Below are 23,882 nucleotides of genomic sequence, written 5' to 3' on the forward strand. Positions count from 1 at the left end.
TAAATATTTAATATACAAGGACTTAAATATTGATCTGTTTCTCACCCACACCTATCATATCACTTCTGAAGATGTGGATTTAACCACTGGAGTCGTATGGATCCAATTTTGCACCTTTGTTGCCATGACAACGTAACACTGGAAACCCCTACAGTACCGCCTCAGACCGTGTTGGGTAAGTTACTCTAAAAAAGTAATTTATTACTAACTACTAATTACATCTTCTACAGTGTAATTAGATTACTGTACTAATTACTCTGTCTGAAAAGTAACTGCATTACTTATTACTTTCTAAAACCCTTATCAACCTCGACCAGATGAAGAATACAAGGATAGACATAAAACAGTTCTTTTAATTCTTTCAAATAAATCATATAAAATCAAATAAATTATGAATCATGAACTGGCCAAAGAATTTAAGGGGGCAGTGTTTAATTAGAAAACATATATTTTAACATTAGATGTTAAATTTCGATTTTAAATTCACCATTTTTTAATATAGAATTTCTCTATAGTCTATACAGTATTTAATGCACTTACATTAAAAGTAACTGTAATTACATTATTGAAAATTTAACAGTAATCCCTTACTTTACTTTTTTTTTCAATGAAAAAGTCGTTTAATTACAGTAATTAATTATTTGGTAATGCATTACACCCGACACTGGCCTCACACCCACAGGAGGAAGTTACTCCAAAAAGCATTTAAAAAGATCAAGTTAAACTGCGACATGTGAACAAGAAAAACTACATTTAGTCGTAATAAATAACGCGACACACCCAACACCGCGTGACAGCCGTGTGACGTCATGACGTCAGTGCTTCCGGGATTTTTCAGGCTGCGTTTTGATGGTCGGGTGTGTTGTTCTTTTCAACGTGTATATTGTAGAAAAGTGTCGAGATGAATCGCATTTTCGGACGAGGAAAACCCAAAGGACCGCCTCCGAACCTCACGGACTGCATTTCTAGTGTATGTATTTGTTATTTGCAGCGTTATAGACGGTCTAGAGACGGACAAACAAAGGAACTTTGTCCTGACAGCTGCATTAGCGTCACTGTTGCTGCAGTCTCGCATTCACAATACAGTTATTCAGACTGAAAAATGATACATTATATTTCTACTCATTTTGATAGCGATTTAAGTCATTTGAATATGTTCTACTGTGCCGTAAAATCAAAACAAACGCTGTACATATAGGTAAACATTACGAGTGTACTTCGTTGTTTTGTGGTTGTCATTGTGTTAGACATTAGCTTGCTTATTTTAGTGAAGTGACATGATTGTGTTTTTATTGAATGGACAACAACATTCGGTGTGAAAGTTGTGTTTCCGGGAAAAGAGAGAGGCTTGTGTTGTGGGTGTGTTGTGAACCAGTCCTGCTGGTGTATAACACATCAATAACTTGTCATTTTTCTGTATTTTACCTAAATTAGGAAGATAATTGGTTGTTTTATCTGTTCTATTTTTTTTAGTTATTTATTTATGACTCAACAATAAGATTTCCCCCCCAATATTTTCACTGAGCCCACTACAAAGAATATACATTTTATTTTTAACCACATACATTAATGTGTCAGAAAGAAATATATATATATATATATATATATATATATATGTATATGATTTCAATAAATGTTAAGCTTTCTATTTTCTAATAAGTTAAAACAACTAATTTATTTTGTTTTTAATCCATAAGTATAGCTTGAAATTCTACTGTTGCAGTGTTAATCTGTGACAGATATAAATGCACACTTCTTGTAAAAAAAACAAAACAATGGAAAACAGTGATTTGTTTATCATTTTCAACCCATTCTATACACTTAAAAAAAAAACCCAAAAAAACAACTCTTTGACCAAACTTGATTCAATCTTGGAGAGTGGTTCCACGTGTTTGAAACATGTTTTCTTTACTTAAAATGACTATGTAATCTTAACTCAAATATTTTGTGTAGAGGGAGCCTAACTGAATTGAGTAAAACCAACAAACAGTAACATTACAAAACATTAAACACTAACAAGTATCCTTTTTATTCATCTTGCACAAAAACACTAAATAACACGTACATTTAAAATTTACTCTCACTATCGATTCCCATTCAAAGCATGCTGCGAACTAGAAATCCCCTTGCCCAGTTTCATTTAACCAAACAAAAAGCATTCATGTTGTCCAAAAACAAATGTATGAAAGTAAACTTTTTTCATTGGAACAACTTAGTTACACGCATTTGTTTAAGTAATATGAACGAGGGAGGATTCTGTAAACCTAACAATAGTGAAAGTTCATTTTTCTGAGTGTAGATGTCATACATTTCAATCTATTCACAACTGATGCTTCCAAGAATATTTATATTTACATTATATTTAGTCATTTAGCAGATGCTTTTATTCAAAGCGAGTTACAAATGAGACACATAGCAAGCAATTTGTCATACAGAGTTTAACAACATCTGCAGTATTGGACTGCCAAGTTCTCACAGTGGCTGAAGTAGTAAAGATGCTAGCACAGAAGAAAGAGACATAAAAGGATTGTTTGTTTTTGTACAGTAAGTGCAGTTAGTGTGGGTTGGTTAAGTGCTCGTGGAACAGATGTGTTTTCAGCTGGTTCTTGATTGTTGAGAAGATAACAGCAGATCGTGTGGAGGTTGGAAGTTCATTCCACTACAGAAGATTAGAGAAAGGGAGCGATCGTGGAATATACTTTGTACCTCTTTGTGAGGGCTCCACCAGACATCACTCATTCATAGACCTCAGAGAGTGAGTTGGAGCATAGACCTGAAGAAGTAAATTGAAGTTAGAGTGTGCAGTTCCATTGGCTGTCCTGAAGGCCAGAGTCAAAGCCTTGAATTTGATGCGGGCAGCTACAGGTAGCCAGTGGAGTGAAATCAAGAGTGGGGTGACATGAGCCCTTTTTGGCTGATTGAAGACCAGACGTGCTGCTGCATTCTGGAGTATCTGCAGTGGCTTAATTGTGTTAGCTGGAAGGCCAGCCAACAGAGCATTGCAGTAGTCCAGTCTTGAAATGACCAGGGGCCGGTTGCATAAACACAGCCATTAACTTAAGACTTTGTCTAGCAATTAGGGTGTGTTCACACTTGTAATTCGGTCCTCTTGGTCTGGACCAAAAAATATAATGATACATTTAGTCCTGGTTCGCTTAGCGTTCAAAACAAAAGGCATAAGGATAAGGTCACAACCTGATTGGACAGCTTTTATGACGTATACTTGCCGAACATCCAAAAAAATGCTGGCTGCTGGACAAATTACGCTCGTTGGACCCACTTTCCCTTAACCTATCACTGAACATTATGAACACTTGAGCATTTTTGTGTGATTTTTCCAGTATAATGGAAATATGCTCATCGGATCAAATGTTTAATAAGGAACTTTACCTCCTCATTGCTCCATGTTTGCCCTCTGCTCATTTTGTTTTGCATACACCGCTCTTACCGCTCTTTCTGTGTTATCAAATCATGTGATTTTTAGGGTCGCATCTTGTGACATCACATCCTGTAATTGGTCCTTTTAGATGTCTTTGGTCCATGCTGCGTTCATATATCAGTCGTACCGCACCAGAGTTCGTTTGGAAGCGGACCGAGACCCACTATTCAGGGGTCTTGGTCCGCTTGATTGGTGCACACCAAGGTTCGGGGGACAGCGTTCACGCTTGTTCAAATGAACCGCACTAACAGAGCAATCGCACCAGAGTTCGTTTTAATCGAACCAAACCTGCCAAGTGTGAACACACCCTTAGTCTGACTAGCTAAAGATGCCATAAAAAGCCTGTTGCATAAAACAAGCTCTCAGTTGTCTTTAGTAAGACAGTCTAATTGCCATTGCATTGTGGGAAAAGTAAGACACTGAACAGCTTAAATAAAATGGTCAACAGTGGGCGTTCAACAGTTTTCCTTTGCTGGAAAATATTTGCCTATTAGAAGAATGCAATGCTTAAAAATCGATTGTAATGAACAAATTTAGTGAATTTAAGTTTTGTTTCAATCGTAGATGTCAAATCTTCTTTAAAGTCTCAACTCAAGCTCCTTCTATCCCTCAACTGAAGCCCCCACAAGCTCAGCTGACAGTTACTTTCCACGGCAACATGGAATGTAAATGAAAGTTAGCCTATGGGTCTGCCGTCTTACATTTCTGTCTTAAATTAGACTGATCCAAGTTTTATTGAACTGACTGAAAAAGTTAAGACCAAAATTTTAAACAACTAACTTGTAAGACTAGTCTAAAACAGTTTCATGCAACCTACCCAGAGCTTGGACCAGGAGCTGTGTAGCATTTTCAGACAGGAAAGGTCTGACTTTCCTGATGTTGTAAAGAGCGAACCTGCAAGACCGGGCGGTTGATGAGATGTGTGCAGTGAAATTAAGCTGGTCATCTACCATCACTCCCAGGTTCTGGGCTGTTCTGGTTGGTGTTAGTGTAGTTGAACCAAGTTGAATGGTGAGGGTGTGGTCAATAGATGGGTTGGCTTGGATCACGAGGAGTTCTGTCTTGGCAAGGTTGAGCTGAAGGTGTCGTTCCTTCATCCAGGCTGAAATATTTTAGATGCAGGCAGAGATACGAGCTGAGACAATAGGGTCATCAGGCTGGAACGGCAGGTAGAGCTGCATATCATCTGCGTAACTGTGGTAGGAAAAGCCATGTGCCTCAATGACTGGTCCGAGTGATTTTGTGTACATCGAGAAGAGGAGGGGTCCAAGCACTGATCCTTGAGGAACCCCAGTGGTCAGCTGGTGTGTCTTGGACACCTTTCCTCTCCAGGAGACTTTGATAAATTTGCTAGTGAGATATGACTCAAACCATCCAAGTGCAGTTGCTGTGATGCCCAGGTCAGAGAGAGTGGACAGGAGGATCTTGTGGTTCAGTGTGTCAAAGGCAGCAGACAAGTCAAGGAGAACGAGGATGGATGATTTGGAGTTAGCTCTCACCAGTCGCAGGGTTTAAGCTGCTGACAAGAGGACAGTCTCTGTTGAGTGTTCTTTTTTGAAGTCAGACTGATGTCTATTGAGTAGGTTGTTCTGTGAGAGAAAAGCAGACAACTGGTTGAATACGACCCTCTCAAGAGTTTTAGACAGGAAGGGTAGTCTATAACCAATCATTCTTACAATTTCAACAAAACCCCTATAGCCAACTATTTAACTTTGTCTTGCTGACACATTTTAATCCGCCAATTTCAATATCACAAAACAAAAAAGTTTGCAAGGTACAAAAGCACATGCACAAGATAAACAAATGTGAGGTTTTGTGACATCGGACCAGTCTCTCTCACATTGGCCTAAGGGCATCCTTATTGCCCAGCCTTGTGTATGTATTATTTATGTATGAATGCTGATACATGTCTTACATAATGTCCTTCATATACTGAACTGCAGGTCGACTCACGAGCAGAGTCCGTCGATAAGAAGATTGCCAGGCTCGATGCAGAACTAATGAAATACAAAGATCAGATGAAGAAAATGAGGGATGGTCCATCAAAGGTAAAATTTGGCTTGGACTCTATCTCAAAACATGGGTGGAACAAAACATTGTAATACTTTTTTTTATTTTATTTTTTTTATTAATACGTTTTTATTAAATCAGAATTAAGTAAATATCCTTGCTTATGCAACCACGTATTAGTGGTTGAGGATTTAGGCTTTGGACTTCATCATATTGTCTTCTCATGTAGTTTTTTTTCTCTGCTTGTTTTCTAGAACATGGTGAAACAGAAAGCTATGCGGGTCCTCAAACAGAAGAGAATGTAAGTGGTAGAGGCTGACTGATAGTGGATTTTGCCGATACCAATAATGTAGCTGGTGGAAAAGGCTGCTAACCATTTAATCAGACGATAGCTTTTAAAATCGATTTAACTTCTTAGTCTTTCATTATTGTGACGGGCACAGACATAGAGGTTACAAGAGTCCAAAATGAAACAAATCCCAGATGCAGTTTATTTTGCAATTTAAATCCCAATAATAACCATAAAACTAGAAATAAGATTTGGTTCATAATGCAGGATTTTAAACTGAAAATATACACCGATCAGCCACAACATTAAATCCACCTGCGTAATATTGTGTAGGTCCCCCTCGTGCTGCCAAAACAGCACCAACCCGCATCTCAGAATAGCATTCTGAGATGATATTCTTCTCACCACAATTGTACAGAGTGGTTATCTGAGTTACTGTAGACTTTGTCAGTTCAAACCAGTCTGGCCATTCTGTGTTGACAATCATGCCACAGTCCAAATCACTGAGATCACATTTTTTCCCCAATCTGATGGTTGATGTGAACATTAACTGCAGCTCCTGACCTGTATATGCATGATTGGCTGATTAGGTAATCACATGGATGATTGTTGGTGCCAGACGGGCTGGTTTGAGTATTTCTGTAACTGCTGATCTCCTGGGATTTTCACACACAACAGTCTCTAGAATTTACTCCGAATGGTGCCAGAAACAAAAAACATCCAGTGAGCGGCAGTTCTGTGGACGGAAATGCCCCGTTGATGAGAGAGGTCAACAGAGAATGACCAGACTGGTTTAAACTGACAAAGTCTACTGTAACTCAGGTAACTGCTCTGTACAATTGTGGTGAGAAGAATATCGTCTCAGAATGCTATTCTGAGATGCAGGTTGGCGCAGTTTTGGGGGCATGAGAGGGACCTACACAATATTAGGCAGGTGGTTTTAATGTTGTGGCTGATCGGTGTGTAAGCATTAATTCTTCAACAGTAGATTATCATTCATCAGTAGTAGATCATCAGCGATCACAAATCACATTTACAGTTTAAAGTCCTGCATTATAAACATCCAGTTCTGCGGATGGAAATCAGGGCTCGACATTAATGCTTGTCCGGGACAAGTTGAATTTTGAATGGGCAAGTTAAAGAGAATTTGACTTGCCCGACCGGACAAGTAGCCTGAGTAAAATCTGAATAACGAATGTTAGCTCAGTAGCGTGGGATTGCAGGGATTGAGCACAATTTTAATAATTCCTGCATGTTTCGGGGAATTCCCTCTATCGCGTCGCCTTCTCTCCCTCTCGTCTTCACTCGTGGTGCAGTTCAGCAGCTTGTGAGTGCGGGCAGTGGGAAAGCGCATATTTACTGAACTTTAGATTTTACATATATAAACGGGTATAACCCTGTTAATTGGACATGCGAATGGTGTTGTACCATGTCTCTATAAGCGAGTAATGCGATAAAACTACTGCTCCTGTTTATAATCAACAAAGCTGTCTTCATTGCATGCGTGCAAAGTTGGAGAGATCTAATTTTGTCTCGTCACATCGTGGCGCTCCCTCATAATACAGCAAGAAAGGCAGAAATTGCAAAAACGCTTTGTGTTTAAATACCATCTATAGAGTGAAGAGAAACGCTTAAAACAGACTTATTCACCCGTCACATCTCTCATCTTTCTAGAGCTCTATCTAATGTATGTATCCGAGGTATTTTCTCTGCCATGTGAATCAGTCAGTTTTAATAAGTATATAACAATATACAGTATAATAATATGAATACTATAACATTAATAAATGACACAATGAAAATGTATTATCTATCTTTAATATGCATATCTGTTTTGAATATACAACATAACTGATTTAGCAGCAAGGTTCACTCAGGATTTTATCTGTTAACATTTTCAATGCATTTTGTCAATATTAAACATCTGTTTTTAATGCAGCTGGTGAGAATTGACTTGTACTCTCAAAGAGATGATTTATCCAAAAATGAAATTTGGTAACACTTTACAAAAAGGTTCCATTTGTTAATGTTAGTTAACTACATCAGTTAACATGAACTAACATCAAACACCACTTTTATATAATTTATTAATCTTGGTTAATGTTCATTCCAACATACAGTATATTAATACATTTGCATACATTAAAATAAAAAGTTGTATATTTTAACATTAGTTCATGCACTGTTACAATTGTTACAAAAAAAATTTTTTTTGTAACTAACATTATCTAAGATTGATAAATGCTGTAAAATATTGTTCATTGTTAGTTCATGATAGCTAATGAATTATCTAATGTTAATGAACCTTATTGTAAAGTATTCTGTCATCATTACTCGCCTTCATGTTGTTGCAAACCTGTCTGACTTTCTATCTTCCGTGGAATTCAAAAGGAGATGTTAGGGAGAATGTTAGTTTCAGTGTCAGTTCACTTTATTTTATGGAAAAAAGATGCAGTGACAGTGAATAGTGACTGTGACTAACATTCTGCCAAAAATCTAATTTTATGTTCCTCAGAAGAGAGAAATTCATACAGGCTTGAGGGTGAGTAATGATTTACCGTCTTTCTGCACTGTGTTCTTAATCCCTATTAGGTGTTAATGATGACGATGGAGGCTTTTTTTTCTTTCTTACGTCCTTTCTTTTGTTTTTGTCTCCGGACAAGTAACTTTTTACTCAGACAAGTGAATGACCAATTTACTTGTCTGAAGGACAAGCACATGACAGTGCTTAATGTCGAGTCCTGGAAGCGCCTTGTTGATGAGAGAGGCCAGCAGAGAATGGCCAGACTGGTTTGAACTGACAAAGTCTACAGTAACTCAGATAACCGCTCTGTACAATTGTGGTGAGAAGAATATCATATCAGAATGCTATTCTGAGATGCGGGTTGGCGCTGTTTTGGGGGCACGAGGGGGACCTACATAATATTAGAGAGGTGGTTTTAATGTTGTGGCTGATCGGTGTGTAAGCATTCATTCTTCAACAGTAGATTATCATTCATCAGTAGTAGATCATCAGCGATCCGGTAATAAAAACAGACTTTTTCAGTTTCTCTAGGGACACCATCATTTAAATACATACTGTATATCTTCCCAGGGCATGCTGAGTGACTCCAGCCAGGTCTCCTAAGCAACCAAATTGGCCCGGTTGCTAGGGAGGGTAGAGTCACATGTGCTAACCTCCTCGTGGTCGCCATAATGTGGTTCGTTCTCGGTGGGGCGCGTGGTGAGTTGAGCATGATTGCCGCGGTGGATGGCGTGAAGCCTCCACACGCGCTATGTCTCCATGGCAACATGCTCAAGCCATGTGATAAGATGCGCTGGTTGACAGTCTCAGACACGGAGGCAACTGGGATTCGTCCTCCGCCACCCAGACTGAGGCGAGTCACTACGCGACCACGAGGACTTAAAAAGCACATTGGGAATTGGGCATTCCAAAACAAAAAACCATCCTGTATATCTACTTAACAACAACACCTCTACGGAGTGCTCATTTTTTATAATCTAATAAAAAGGAATAATAATTGAAAAAAAAAAAATTATTGGTAACTATCGGCTTGGATTTTTTGCTGATAACCGATAGTTCCAAAAAGCAACTATCAGCAACGATATATCGGTTCACCTCTTATAAATGCACTTGAATATGAATGCGTGCAATGAATGATTGCAATGTCATCATTTACTCACCCTCATGTTGTTCCGAACAAAGAAGAGATGTTAGGCAGAACCTCAGATGTTAGACAGCCTTAGTCACCATTCACTTTCATTGTATGGAAAAAAGATGCATTGAAAGTGAATGGTGACTGAGGCTCTCATATGGAATTGGAACAACATTAAGGTGAGTAAATGATGACAGAATTGTCAATTTTAGGAGGAACTATCCCTTTAAGGTTATGATTCGACCCTACTGAGCTCTAAAATGAGAACTTCATGTTCTCACCTGTCTTATACTATTGTATTTACTAAGTGCTTTACACAGAGGAAATCTGATTGGCCTTATTGTTTTCTAAAGCGTAATGAAATGTGCTATATCTGGGACTACTGAATATTTTTCATTTTATTATACAATATTAAAGATCATTCTTGAATGTCCAGGTATGAAGGGCAGAAAGATCAGTTGATGCAGCAGTCATTCAACATGGAGCAGGCGAACTACACCATCCAGACCCTTAAAGACACCAAAACCACTGTAAGAATACAGTATACTCACAGTTTGCAGTGTACACACCAACCTCAGATCAAAACAAAAGCATGCCGAATTTTTTATTAAAAAAGGAAATATTTACTGTACAATCCATTGGGTATCATAGACTAACAATGAACTATATATATATATATACTGTAGATAGATGGATGGATGGATAGATAGAGATTTATACTTTTGTAGATTGAAATAATCATTAACCAATTTTGAATAAATGCCATAAAAGTATTTTTCAAAGTGTTACCAAAGATAACTTTCAAGCATATTTCGTAATAATCATTAGTATTGTCCTATGCACTAAAAATAATCGTTTGTATGCTGGGTTAATATGTTTGAAACAGGTAGATGCAATGAAAATCGGAGCCAAAGAAATGAAGAAAGCATACAAGAATGTTAAAATTGATCAGATTGAGGTAAGATTCCTTTTCAGCCCTTCAAATTTCTGTTTATGTGAAAGTACCGATATACTGATATGGGACGTCTCACCCCCCGTACATTTTGTGATGTAAAACACAGTTGCAGAAATTGATCGTAGAAATTGCTTTGCTGTGTATTCTGCAGGATCTGCAGGATCAGTTGGAAGACATGATGGAAGATGCTAATGAGGTGCAGGAGGCTATGAGCCGCAGCTACGGGACACCAGACATCGATGAAGACGACCTGGAAGCAGGTTAGTTAAAACAAGCCTGGAGGTAGTATGTTTTGCTTTTCTCAGTTGAGCAGTCTGGCTTGTAAGTTACATTCGCAAAACCTAGTGAGACGTTGGGCATTTTGGTCTTCTCACTTTGTATATACCCTGCCTATATATGTTTGTTTCTTCAACTTCGGGCAGTTTTAGAACTGTGGACTTCTGGAAAGTAATGTATCCTTAAAAGATTTTTCACCTTTTTTAAAAAAAAATGTTTTTATTGCTCATGAAAATTCCCACCACAGTGTCATTTCTGCAACATTTCAAATTCTATCGTATTTAATAGAATTCTGTGCTAGAAATGACGCTGATGGAAATTACATTTTTAACGTTTTTTCAAATACAATGTCCAACTCTTTTGTCTTGCTAAGGCTACTTTCATAGCTAACACCATATGTATCCTAAATACACTGAATTATATAATATTTTTACACTATTTGAATAATTTGGCTACATGACAGCTTGATTGGAATATAATTATATAAAAATATTCTGCTCAAGTGATACTTGCCTTGAATTTTCTTTTGTTTTCTTCAAAATTTCATCTCAAGCATACTCTTCACTCACACTTTTGTTCACTTGGTTAACATGTACATTAACCTTTGAAAAAAAACTTAGGGGCACCGCTGTTTGGTGTGGTGGAAATGATGTCACAACTGTGGGATAGTTGTCATTTTTAAAAAATTGATAGTCATTTTCACACAATAAATATTGAAATGGTTTATTTCACTCTTTGTTTAGATTATCATAGTTTTAAATATGTAGTAATTTGTATTTTTATCATGGATTTTCATCTTTTAATATTGAAAGTTTGACAAAAAAATTTTAATCTGTATATAGAAGGCATTTGAAAAGTATACAAAATAAATGATGAAGGCCTGGTTAAAAGTTTCCAATTTAGTTTTAATGTGACCTTCATGGACATACACACAAATGTGAGCATTGGAAAGCAGCCGGCTGTGATCAAACAGCGCACGGGTAGCGAATTCAGTCAGATCTTAGTAATGCTGTTATTTTTGTAGCATCAGTAGCTATTAAAATATTGAACTGAACAGAGATAATGTCACACTCCTAGCTAATCGTAGCTGCATCCTGCAGTCTGTGCTGGACAAACGTCTTTGGCCGTTGTGTTTTAGTTTATTCAGCATCTCATGCATGTAGATGCCATTTAAAGTTGAAAAGATCAACTTTTAAAAATGCATCTTGAAGTGAATTTCTCATTTAAATTTGACCGCCTTACAAAGGCATGCCCCTGGAAGGTTTATATACATTGCAGAATCGTTGTCATTTAGAAATGAGATTGCGTGGGTGTCTGAATCGAGATCGCAATCTTTTAACGATTAATCGTGCAGCTCTAGTGTGTACTGTATATATACAGTTGAAGTCAGAAGTTTACATACACCTTATCCAAATACATTTAAACTCAGTTTTTCACAATTCCTGACATTTAATCGTAGAAAACATTCCCTGTCTTAGGTCAGTTAGGATCACTATTTTAAGAATGTGAAATGTCAGAATAATAGTAGAGAGAATGATTTATTTCAGCTTTTATTTCTTTTATCACATTCCCAGTGGGTCAGAAGTTTACATACACTTTGTTAGTATTTAGTACCATTGCCTTTAAATTGTTTAACTCGGGTCAAACGTTTTGGGTAGCCTTCCACAAGCTTCTCACAATAAGTTGCTGGAATTTTGGCCCATTCATCCAGACAGAACTGGTGTAACCGAGTCAGATTTGTAGGCCTCCTTGCTTGCACATGCTTTTTCAGTTCTGCCCACAAATTTTCTATCAGATTGAGGTCAGGGCTTTGTGATGGCCACTCCAATATCTTGACTTTGTTGTCCTTAAGCCATTTTGCCACAACTTTGGAGGCATGCTTGGGGTCATGATCCATTTGCAACCGAGCTTTAACTTTCTGGCTGATGTCTTGTGATGTTGCCTCAATATATCCACATAATTTTCCTTCCTTATGATGCCATCTATTTTGTGAAGTGCACTAGTCCCTCCTGCAGCATTTTTTATTTAATCAGACCAGAGGACATTTCTCCAAAAAGTAAGATCTTTGTCCCCATGTGCACTTGCAAACTGTAGTCTGGCTTTTTTATGGTGGTTTTTGAGCAGTGGCTTCTTCCTTGCTGAGCAGCTTTTCAGGTTACGTTGATATAGGACACGTTTTACTGTGGATATAGATACTTGTCTACCTGTTTCCTCCAGCATCTTCACAAGGTCCTTTGTTGTTGTTCTGGGATTGATTTGCACTTTTTGCACCAAACTACGTTCATCTCTAGGAGACAGAATATGTCTCCTTCCTGAGTGGTATGATGGCTGTATGGTCCCATGGTGTTTATACTTGCGTACTGTTGTTTGTGCAGATGAATGTGGTACCTTCAAGCGTTTGGAAATTGCTCCCAAGGATGAACCAGACTATATATACAGTTGTGCTCAAAAGTTTGCATTCCCTGGCAGAAATTGTGAAATTTTGGCATTGATTTTGAAAATATGACTGATCATGCAAAAAAACTTTTATTTAAGGATAGTGATCATATGAAGCCATATATTATCACATAGTTGTTTGGCTCCTTTTTAAATCATAATGATAACAGAAATCACCCAAATGTCCCTGATCAAAAGTTTACATACCCTTGAATGTTTGGCCTTGTTACAGACACACAAGGTGACACACACAGGTTTAAATGGCAATTAAAGGTTAATTTCCCACACCTGTGGCTTTTTAAATTGCAGTTAGTGCCTGTGTATAAATAGTCAATGAGTTTGTTAGCTCTCACGTGGATGCACTGAGCAGGCTAGATACTGAGCCATGGGGAGCCGAAATGAACTGTCAAAAGACCTGCGTAACAAGGTAATGGAACTTTATAAAGATGGAAAAGGACATAAAAAGATATCCTTGAAAATGCCAGTCAGTACTGTTCAATCACTTATTAAGAAGTGGAAAATTCGGGGATCTCTCGATACCAAGCCAAGGTCAGGTAGACCAAGAAAGATTTCAGCCACAACTTCCAGAAGAATTGTTCGGGATGCAAACAAAAACCCACAGGTAACCTCAGGAGAAATACAAGCTGCTCTGGAAAAAGACGGTGTGGTTGTTCACAATATAGACGATACTTTAACAAAAATGAGCTGCATGGTCGAATTGCCAGAAAGAAGCCTTTACTGCGCCAATGCCACTAAAAAGCCCAGTTACAATATGCCCGACAACACCTTGACACGACTCACAACTTCTGGCACACTGTAATTTGGAGTGACGAGAACAAAATAGAGCTTTATGGTCACAACCATAAGCGCTATGTTTGGAGAGGGGTCAACAAATATTGTGCTCCTTGAAACAACCACACAGTGGTTATGATTTAAAAAGGAGCCAAACAACTATGTGATAATAAATGGCTTCATATGATCACTATCCTTAAATAAAAGATAGTTTTTTTTTTTGCATGATCAGTCATATTTTCAAAATCAATGCCAAAATTTCACAATTTCTGCCAGGGTATGCAAACTTTTGAGCACAACTGTATATATATATATATATATACACACACACAATATATATATATTATAATATGTACTGATCAGCCACAGCATTAAAACCACCTGCCTAAAATCGTGTGGGTTCCACTCGTGCCACCAAAACAGCTCTGACCCGTCGAGGCATGGACTCCACAAGACCTCCGAAATTGTCCTGTGGTATCTGGCACCAAGACGTTAGCAGCAGATTCTTTAAGTCCTGTAAGTTGCGAGGTGGGGCCTCCATGGATCGGACTTGTTGGTCCAGCACATCCCATAGATGCTCAATCGGATTGAGATCTGGGGAATTTGGAGGCCAAGTCAACACCTTGAACTCTTTGTCATGCTCCTCAAACCATTCCTGAACAATTTTTGCAGTGTGGCAGGGCGCATTATCCTGCTGAAAAAGGCCACTGCCATCAGGGAATACCGTTGCCATGAAGGGGTGTACGTGGTCAACAATCTTTAGGTAGGTGGTACGTGTCAAAGTAACATCCACATGAATGCCAGGACCCAAGGTTTCCCAGCAGAACATTGGCCAGAGCATCACACTGCCTCCACCGGTCTGCCTTCTTCCCATAGTGCATCGTGCTGCCATCTCTTCCCCAGGTAAACGACGCACACGCACCTGGCTGTCCACATGATCTAAAAGAAAACGATTCATCAGACCAGGCCACCTTCTTCCATTGCCCCATGGTCCAGTTCTGACGCTCACGTGCCCATTGTAGGCACTTTCGGCAGTAGAGGGGATCAACATGGGCACTCTGACTGGTCTTTGGCTACGCAGCCCAATACGCCCAAAAGCTGTGATGCACTGTGTGTTCTGACACCTTTCTATCATGGCCAGCATTACGTTTTTCAGCAATTTGTGCTACAGTAGCTCTTCTGTGGGATCGGACCAGACGGGCTAGCCTTCGCTCCCCACGCACATCAGTGAGCCTTGGGTCGCCCATGACCCTGTCGCCGGTTCACCGGTTACCCTTCCTTGGACCACTTTTGGTAGGTACTAACCACTGCATACCGGGAACACCCCACAAGACCTGCCGTTTTGGAGATGCTCTGACCCAGTCGTCTAGCCATCACAATTTGGCCCTTGTCGCTCAGATCCTTACGCTTGCCCATTTTTCCTGCTTCCAACACATGAAATTCAAGAACTGACTGTTCACTTGCTGCCTAATGTATCCCACCCCTTGACAGGTGCCATTGTAACGAGATAATCGATGTTATTCACTTTACCTGTCAGTGGTTTTAATGTTGTGGCTGATCAATATATATTTTACTGAATTATCTTAATTCATTTTTACATATACATTTATATTTGCATATGTGTTGTTAAATATTTATATTACATATAAAGATAAGTATATACCTATATATGTCTTCTGTGCCACAAAGCATTTTATGCTTTGATACGCTTTTTTTGTCCATCACCTCTGAATCTGCATTTCTTTCTTACTTGTTCTATTGTAAGGCATCATAACTGGTTTCAAATATTTAATTTGTTTGCATTATTAGAACTGGATGCACTTGGTGATGAACTCCTATTGGACGATGACAACTCATATCTGGACGAGGCCTCCTCAGCTCCAGCTATACCCGAGGGAGTACCAGGAGACAAAAGCACCAATCGGGTAAGTGCACTTTATGGAAGTTACATGCTGAAACTATCAGTATGTTCAGTATGGCACATTACCATAGTAATTTTTAGGGGTTGGTGATATAAACAAAAATTACACCACAATATTTTCAAAATTGTGGTCAATAACGATATATAGCATGATATACAGATTTTAATGGAATTGTGATGAAAAAAAAAAACAGATTGAAAATGGCCATCTAAATTTGCTGATAACATTTAACCTCTCTTAGATGTACATATGCAAAGTAGTGAGGAATCATTTACTTTTGCATATTGTATCAAATACCATTTTAAAATATAGTATGCCATTCTGAACACACTGTGTTTGTTTTAATTTTTTGCTTTAGATGAGGGAAGATCTTCTTGTGAAGATATTCCACAACTTCTTTTCTGTCCTTGAGTTTCTCAAACTCATAATATGGAATCTAGAGAAAGAGACAAAAACAGACTACAATGACCAATGCACTGGTGTCATGTTCACATAAATGTCTCTGAAGAACCAATTTTTGGTAACTATTAAAAGTATCTTTATTTTTTTGTACAAACAGGATGGAGTACTGGTGGACGAATTTGGCCTTCCTCAGATTCCAGCTACATAATAGAAAAACAACACTACACAACCCCAAACCCTCAAAAGACTTGGACAAATATCTACACACGTACTTTACAATGAAACACCGGGACAGAGATTCAAAACTTCAGTGTCAAGACTAAAACAATCCTGCCTACAATCTTGGTCTTGATTCTAATCTTTTATTGCTTCATAAGGAAATGTGTCAGCTTTGAAATCATAGTCAGCTTTCTTAAATAATCATTGTGCTTTCAGGTTTGATTATTTTCTGTTGAGATACTGTTGCTATGATCTATGCTGTTTTCTAAAGGATATACACCGGTAGTTGGTTTACTTTGTACTGCAGTACAGTGTTGCTTACTCAAAGTAAATATAATAAATTATTATATATTTGATAAATGTTTGAGGACTGAATTTACAATGGAATATTGTGGACGATAATGTATTTAACGATAATTTACAATGGAAATATTGTTTCATAATGCTGCAATATGGTTAACATGTCAACAAATTGACACGTAAATGGAATAATGTCAGTCTGAAAAGTGTGAGAGGAAAAAACTGAAGAAATGTGTGCAGTTTGCTTGGAGAAACAGCAAATCAAAAGATTATGTAGTGCTTTTATTATGATAATTTACATAGCAATTTACATTTAAAACAACTGTGCAACAGCCTCAGGATTTAAAAAGCTACAAATAAATCTAAAACTCAAATGTTTTTGTATGTGGGGAAAAATTGTCGACCCGTTAAGTCCATTGAATGCATTGACTGTAGACTGAGAAATAGAAGTTAGATGTGGGATAGGATTTGGTGATCCAATAGTCACCAGCTGAGTCTGTAGCTGTGAGGGAAGATCTTCTTGTGAAGATATTCCACAACTTCTTTTCTGTCCTTGAGTTTCTCAAACTCATAATATGGAATCTAGAGAGAGAGAGAGGGGACAAAAACAGACTATAGTGGTAAATGCACTGATTTTGAACCTACTAAATAGACTGTATTTCTTTAAGAAGGTAAAAGTAATGGGGTTAAGCCATGAGTAAACAAATAATGATTGTTTTACCTGAACAACATCATATCCCAGAATCCTCAGATGCCGTTGCTTAATAGATTCCTTGCCCAGAAGCTGTTTTGCATTTGCAGCAAAGCGCTTTGGCCCATCAATACAGACAGCGATTCTGATGATTCACAAATGTATGCATTAAGTTTAGTGCATGCAAACATTCTCACACACCATAAATATCAGTGCCTCTTCACTGCGAGCTTTAAAAGCAAATAGCAAGACATGCATTACCTCTTGTGGACTTCATCTATATGGCGAGCAGGCAGCACATAACCTTCCTCATCTAGTTTTATCTCAACATCTGAAGAGAGAGACAGACGATTCAGAATAATCTGTCATATGCAATCACAGAGATTCATTACCAGACTGGATTTGGTTTCTCATGATCTTAAAAACCTTTAGATCTAGGGGTTAGGGTGACAAGCATTAGGCTAACCCTAATGCTTGTAATTAATTCTGTAGAATAAATTGTGGAAAATTGTCAAAAAGATTGAGTAGGTAGTGTATAATAACAAACTGACAAAAAGGTTTTTTGTGTTAGCGCGAGCAGTTCTGTAATAGACTTTTATAACCAAACTTTACTTGCAGGATTTATGATATACCTAGTGAATAGCAATACGAAGTGAGTACTCTAGAAGCAAAGTAAGATCGAGCTCCCAGCAGATCCACTAGTCCAGATTTCACAGCATTGTCCAGTTGAGATTCCACCGGAGTCTCCAGAGACTGTCCTGGGGCCAAAAATGACTTTACACGAAACTTGTGTGACAGCCATGGACCCTTCAAACACATATAGACATTATGTAAGCAAACACTGTAGGTTATGAATAAATAAGCAACATACTCAACACAAGTGCGCCAATGCAGACACAAAAGTTTGGCCAACGCATTGCAAGTTTGTGGTTGGTTGTACATGCATTCTTGCGTTACTGGCGTGGTAACAAACCTCAGTACTCTAGGGGCGATAGACTCATCTTCAAATTTCTGTGCCCTTAAATGGGCCATATTATTTATTCAGCTAGTTAGCTATAAGCATGTCAACAAAATTCCCTTTAAACTGTTGTTCCACCATGACAGTAGTTGATCTGAAAGAGAAAACTAACCGTAGAGAAGAGTTAACGCTAACAGAGCGCAACAGTCTGGTTCCAGATGTAAAAATCCCAATCATTTTTCCATATGCAAATCAATTTTTAACGATAACTTTAAACTAGGGTTGTCAATCGATTAAATTGTTTTAATTATTCACATATACTGTATAAATATTTGCTCAGAAAGCCCCTCAAATAAGAATTCAATATATAATGGTCAAATAATTGTAAATATAATATATATTATAAAAACAATACTTCAGATAATTAAAATGCATTACATTATTGTGGCAGACGAACATAGCATTGATAAGACAATACAAAAAGTGGCTTTATATTTTTTCCATATTATTGAACATACGCCTATCATTGACCTATATAGTTCACAGCAATCCACTGAATTCGTCAATCTGTCTGAGATAGATTTATTAAGGGCTTTTCTATGGATGCATCAATGTAAACATGCGTCAGAGGGATGCTTTAAGAGCGCTTTGGTTGCATCATGTCATAAACACAGCGTTTTTTGGTCGCTGTGTCAAATTTAGAAACTTAGAAAAACACTCGATCCAGTTTTCCGAATTGCGCTGTGTCCAGCTGTGTACTTTGAACGCAAGTACACGTTCTAGTCGCTAGTGTCACGCAAGCCTGAGTGTGGTTTGTTCTCGGCACAGCTGCGCATTGCCTAAACAGCTGAAGTTTCGCTTACTGCCCCATGCTGAAAACAGGTGGTACAAGCTTGAATTGCCCCGATGGTTGGAATATTCCATATAGCTGTCCGGGGACATGATTAATTGCATTCATTTGTTTAACGAGTTATTTTTTATATAATTAAATCGCACAGACTTAATGCGTTAAATCGACAGCCCTACTTTAAACCTTTAAAAACAGACCTACCGTGAGCTCTGAGGTTGTTAATCGATGGTATTCTTCTGTTGAATTCATCGGTACGTGATAATTCAATTTCATTTTTTGTGTTTAAAGGGTAAGTTCACCCAAAAATTTAAATTCTACTAACCATGAAGCCATACCAAATATGACATCCGTTTACTTGCATTTTATGGACAAACAGAGCTGAAATGGGCTTATAAAATTCTTAATTTTAGTTCTGTTGAAAGTAAATCATGAGAGAATTTAAATTTTTGGGTGAACTAATCCTTTAATAGCCGAATTCCTGGTAAAGAACTACACTACCCATGATCCTGAAGAAAAAACATCCACCAATCAGAGCAAACAATTTGCGCCAAAAGAGCTCTGCAGCGACCGCACGCTCCCATGATGCACTGTGAATGACGCAACTGAGTCATCTCCCTTCACTCTCAAAACTATGTATATATTTGTATTTACCTGAATATTTTGCAATATAGTGTGAATATATTGCTTCTATACTCAATCAACAAATGTTATTTTTTTTCCCCATAATTGTATGGTCGATTACATCATTCGCAATGGTTTACAGGATTGTAGTTCATTCCCTCATTAAAGACGTTAAATACAAAGTCTTGTACCTTTGACTTTTTGATGCAATGTTGTGATTCATCTCTGATCTGGTTGGTTTGGTTCATGGCTTAGAACTCTTATGAAGGAAAACCTTCTGGAACCAAGACGGCTGAAAAAGTGGACAGGCACTGTTGCTCTCTATAGTGCCATTTGTTGCAACGCTGATAACGCAACACGCCTTGTATTGCATTATGAATTTCAGAATGCACTGACACGTGAATCGAGCTTGCATAGCTAGAAGCATTTGCATACTTGCGTAGAATATGTTTGGGGCCGTAAAGTTATTTTGTGTTCCATTTACTTTTATTCATACACATGCGGACGTGGGAGAGCGGAAATGCAAGGTTCGTGTTACGGTGTCCGAAGGTTTGGCAAACATTTTAGGTGAATGGCCCTTTAATCTAAACAATACATTTTCACTCACATCATAGAATGGACACTCCAGCTTCACAGTCATGTAGAGTTGGGTGAGCTGAGCGAGCACTGTGCGATCCATTCCGCTGCACGTTTCAGCTTTGTAATGGGAAGTAGAAAGTTATTATTAAAACCATTTTCTAACATTTTTATGAAATGGTACTGTATAAACAAAGACATATTTGCTTCCTTACCCTGTAGCTGCTGCATGAAGTAAGGGCTGAAGACTTTTGAGACGAAGTTCAGGGGGTACCTCTGTAGCAGAGTACAGGCGTGCAGTAGATCTAGAAGAGCTTTGGGCTGAAATTGCGAAAATCGGGCATGCAATACCGACTCCACCTTTCGGAACAATCTCCCCGCGTCAGGCGGCACGTATCCCAAAACTCCCAGTGCGACTATCTGTTGTGACACCTGCCACGTGGAGTACTCCTCCGCACGGTACATGAAACTTTCAGCCACTGCATTGAAAACAGGCGGAGAAAGAATGCGTCGTCGCCCGAAATACTGCATCACCTTGGTTACTGTTTCTGCTTGAGCATTGAAGGTGATCTTAGGCACGTGGCGCTCAAGAGCTTCCATGAGAAAGTGATCGCTGTGTCCGTAGTGCATAAGTGCAGACAAAACTACAGTCAGTTCTGCATCTGAAAAGTTTTGCACATGACGGACAGCTTGCTTGCAGAGCGCAATAACTAGTGGCACTGCTTGCATCTCTCCCAGCTTGACTAGAGCACCTAAAATCTCACTAACTGCAACTGGGTCCATCCTGTGCGCTAATCGGAGTGCTTGAGCATTCATTTCATTCAGAAGCTCAAGGTAGCGTCCATCCTCACCCAAACCAGATGCTAGCATGCGATAAACAGCCACTAGCTGTGTTGCGTTCCATTGTGCCGGGTCTTTATTTTGAAGCTGCGTCGTAGCCTGTTTTAGCATTCCACAGTCAGGCCCTTCCAATGCAAATAAAGCCCTTGTTAACCCACAGAGTGCTTCAACACTTAACCGTCCCGAGTCCAGCCTCTCCTGACTCTCGGACACCAGCCTTACCACCAGGCGACTCCAAGGGTCAAGGTAGAGTCGTGTACAGCCCACCAGAGCTTGAACCACCACTTCATCCTCCAACGCGGTGGACTCTTGCTCAAGTCTGTGACAAAGTTTGTTCAAGGCCACGTCTGACAATAGGACTTGTGGGTTCCCAAGACCACAGGTGCCATCCTGTTCCAAGTCAGCCAATCGGTGCAGGACAGAAGCTGATGCTGCACCCGAGAGCTCAGGGTGAGATCGCAGAAGACGTAGAACTTGCTGGGATGTTGTACAGGAGGACAAGCGGGTTGTAAATGTGCGATCCTCATCGGAAGTCAGGTGGTGCAACCAAGATAGACATCTTCCACTGGCTAGGAGCTCTTGATAAGGGCGAACAGGTCCAGCGACAAGGAAAAGTGGGTCTCGTGTTGTGGTACATACACCTCTTTGACTGAGAGAGTAAACACTGGACGTCCTAAGACAGGGAAAGCATAGACGCTTACCCAGACACACTACCAGCGATGGAAGGACTTGGGCTCCCAAATTCCTAAGCAAATGCAGCCTCAGAGCCAGTGTTTTGGCCATTGGAAAGTGCTACAACATCCTTAATCTACAGTCACAACAAAAGACAGAACATGTAAGTTAATGGGTCATTTTCTTTTAAACACAAATGATGATGAAAGCCAAAAGATTAAATGTCATGGATCAATATTTACTGAGTAATCAATTATTTTGTAGAGGGTAAATGGCACTTTTTTTCTTGTTTTCCAAAGTTGGAGTGCCTATAACTCCAGAATTATGAAAGATATCATACAATTATTCTAAATTCTGGTTCAGAACAAACTTTTCTTTTTGTATCTTAAATTTTAAGGCCCTATCTGGTTAAATCCCAGAGATTTGAGACTCTCAATGTGGCTCCATCTGTAGTTTGTTAAATTTCACCCATTTTCAGAGGTTGAAAACCAAAGGCTATTTTGTCTTGTCCAACAAAATAAAGGTATGAAGTACAAATAATGCTGAAACTAGATATGTCCCTTTATTTATTCTCATATAAACAATAGTTACGCTAATTTTAAAAAAATAAGTGACACATGTGGCTCTTCGGTTAGTGCAATACCTAAATCTAGCTTTCAGAAGTTTCAGGATTTCAGAAATGCAACGCTCTGGAAAACGTATTAACACAATCAACAATACCAGCTGGAATTTTCTGAAATTTGGTTGATCTGACACGGAATAACTCTAATGTTTAACATCATTAAAAGTGCACTCAGTAAGTTTTTGTTCATGTCCTCTTGGACTTACAGTGACACCTAGCGGCTTGGATGCAACATCAATCAAAATCAATAGTTTTCAGTTACTGATGCCAATGCAGAATTTCACTATTCACAGTCAGTCATGATTAATTTAATCCTTGAGTGAAAGTGTCCAATAACAGGGTGGTCACTGAGATTAAGTGAGCAGTATTCGACTGGTCATGTGATCTCAACATGGCCGCCCCCATGAGGGGACCCTCTTCATGCAGAATAAACAGCTTTTATAACGTTACTGATATGACTGGAGTCTTCATCTCATGTGAGTTATCATGATTTTATACATATGTTTCCAAATGACAATTAATTTCATGAGGAGTACAACTGTTTTAATAAGAAAAATATACTGAGTGCACCTTTAAGGATTAACTCAAATGGTGAAAAATGTCACCAGTGATTGTTTCAAGTCATCAGTAAGATTGCTATCAATTATATTAATTTTACAACATGCAGCAGGATGTAACTCTATATTACAAAGCCTATTTCAATAAGAGGAGAGCAGCTCACAAAGCACATGTCACAGACATAAAGACAGACGAAAAAATATTATTATTATTGGCAAAAATAATAAGGACAATTTAGATTTTATTTTTTAATTTCATGACAATTAAACGCTCCACCTCCCAATTCTCATTACTATAATGCTATGACTATACGTGCGGATACGCCATGCCTACAAATTTTACATAGCAAAAGAATTAGAAAAAGTATCATTATTACTTACTACAATAAAGCTGCATGAAACACGCTTTGCCCTTGTACCTCACGCGGAAGTCATGTTATATAGCAAAGTCCGCGTGAGATCGAGAATAAACTATTCACGGTTCAGCGAGACAATGAAGGGACAAAGTAAGTGCCATAGTGGCATGATAGAAAACACAAATACAGAACAATGAGGTGAAATGAAAGACAGTTACCTCAGAAACATCCGTCCAGTGCAGATTACACAAACCCGGCATGGTTCTGTAACAACTGCGCATGAACACTGACAGCTGAATTGTGATTGGTCATTCCGTCTTCGTGGGCGGGGAAAGAGTGTGGCAAAACTCCGCCCACGTTCTTCCGCTGTTTTGACTTACGCAAGAATTGGATTTTTTATTTTAATAAAAAATAAATAAATAAATAAAATAAATAAATAAATA

The 23,882-nt window shown here is 38.6% G+C and overlaps 2 protein-coding genes across 4 annotated transcripts; one reads left to right on the forward strand and one right to left on the reverse strand.

Moving 5' to 3' along the window:
- The first annotated feature begins 812 nt into the window (after positions 1–812).
- chmp5b (charged multivesicular body protein 5b) lies at positions 813–16,756 on the forward strand. The gene is made up of 8 exons (XM_051676865.1): positions 813–970; positions 5,383–5,487; positions 5,704–5,750; positions 9,831–9,924; positions 10,281–10,352; positions 10,501–10,609; positions 15,663–15,778; positions 16,335–16,756. Exons 1-8 carry the CDS (start codon positions 902–904, stop codon positions 16,383–16,385), a joined length of 663 nt encoding a protein of 220 aa, XP_051532825.1. The 5' UTR covers positions 813–901; the 3' UTR covers positions 16,386–16,756.
- On the reverse strand, positions 15,812–23,728 carry LOC127426194 (FAST kinase domain-containing protein 3, mitochondrial-like). Of its 3 annotated transcripts, none has more exons than XM_051672881.1 (7): positions 23,658–23,728; positions 20,608–22,040; positions 20,424–20,512; positions 18,020–18,194; positions 17,649–17,718; positions 17,418–17,532; positions 15,812–16,211 (listed from the first exon to the last, which is right to left on the reverse strand). In XM_051672881.1, exons 2-7 carry the CDS (start codon positions 22,013–22,015, stop codon positions 16,077–16,079), a joined length of 1,992 nt encoding a protein of 663 aa, XP_051528841.1. In that variant the 5' UTR covers positions 22,016–22,040; positions 23,658–23,728; the 3' UTR covers positions 15,812–16,076. The 3 variants fall into 3 exon arrangements, 2 of the variants coding, with proteins under 2 accessions (XP_051528841.1, XP_051528915.1); XM_051672955.1 differs by lacking the exon at positions 23,658–23,728 and adding an exon at positions 23,465–23,607; XR_007894765.1 differs by lacking the exon at positions 15,812–16,211 and adding an exon at positions 16,964–17,278 and having other exon boundaries at positions 17,649–18,194.
- Positions 23,729–23,882: the final 154 nt, after the last annotated feature.

This window comes from Myxocyprinus asiaticus, chromosome 1 (genome assembly GCF_019703515.2).
Source record: "Myxocyprinus asiaticus isolate MX2 ecotype Aquarium Trade chromosome 1, UBuf_Myxa_2, whole genome shotgun sequence".
Classification (NCBI taxonomy): domain Eukaryota; kingdom Metazoa; phylum Chordata; class Actinopteri; order Cypriniformes; family Catostomidae; genus Myxocyprinus; species Myxocyprinus asiaticus.

Bases quoted from the DNA above. Each gene is read 5' to 3' on its own strand.
- chmp5b (XM_051676865.1), top strand. From the start codon at position 902: ATGAATCGCATTTTCGGACGAGGAAAACCCAAAGGACCGCCTCCGAAC. The intron at 5,488-5,703 runs GTAAAATTTGGC...CTTGTTTTCTAG, and splicing joins TGAGGGATGGTCCATCAAAG to AACATGGTGAAACAGAAAGC. The intron at 9,925-10,280 runs GTAAGAATACAG...TGTTTGAAACAG, and splicing joins TTAAAGACACCAAAACCACT to GTAGATGCAATGAAAATCGG.
- LOC127426194 (XM_051672881.1), bottom strand. From the start codon at position 22,015: ATGGCCAAAACACTGGCTCTGAGGCTGCATTTGCTTAGGAATTTGGGA. The intron at 17,719-18,019 runs GTATATCATAAA...CTCTCTCTTCAG, and splicing joins TTCGTATTGCTATTCACTAG to ATGTTGAGATAAAACTAGAT. The intron at 17,533-17,648 runs GTAATGCATGTC...GTGAATCATCAG, and splicing joins ATAGATGAAGTCCACAAGAG to AATCGCTGTCTGTATTGATG.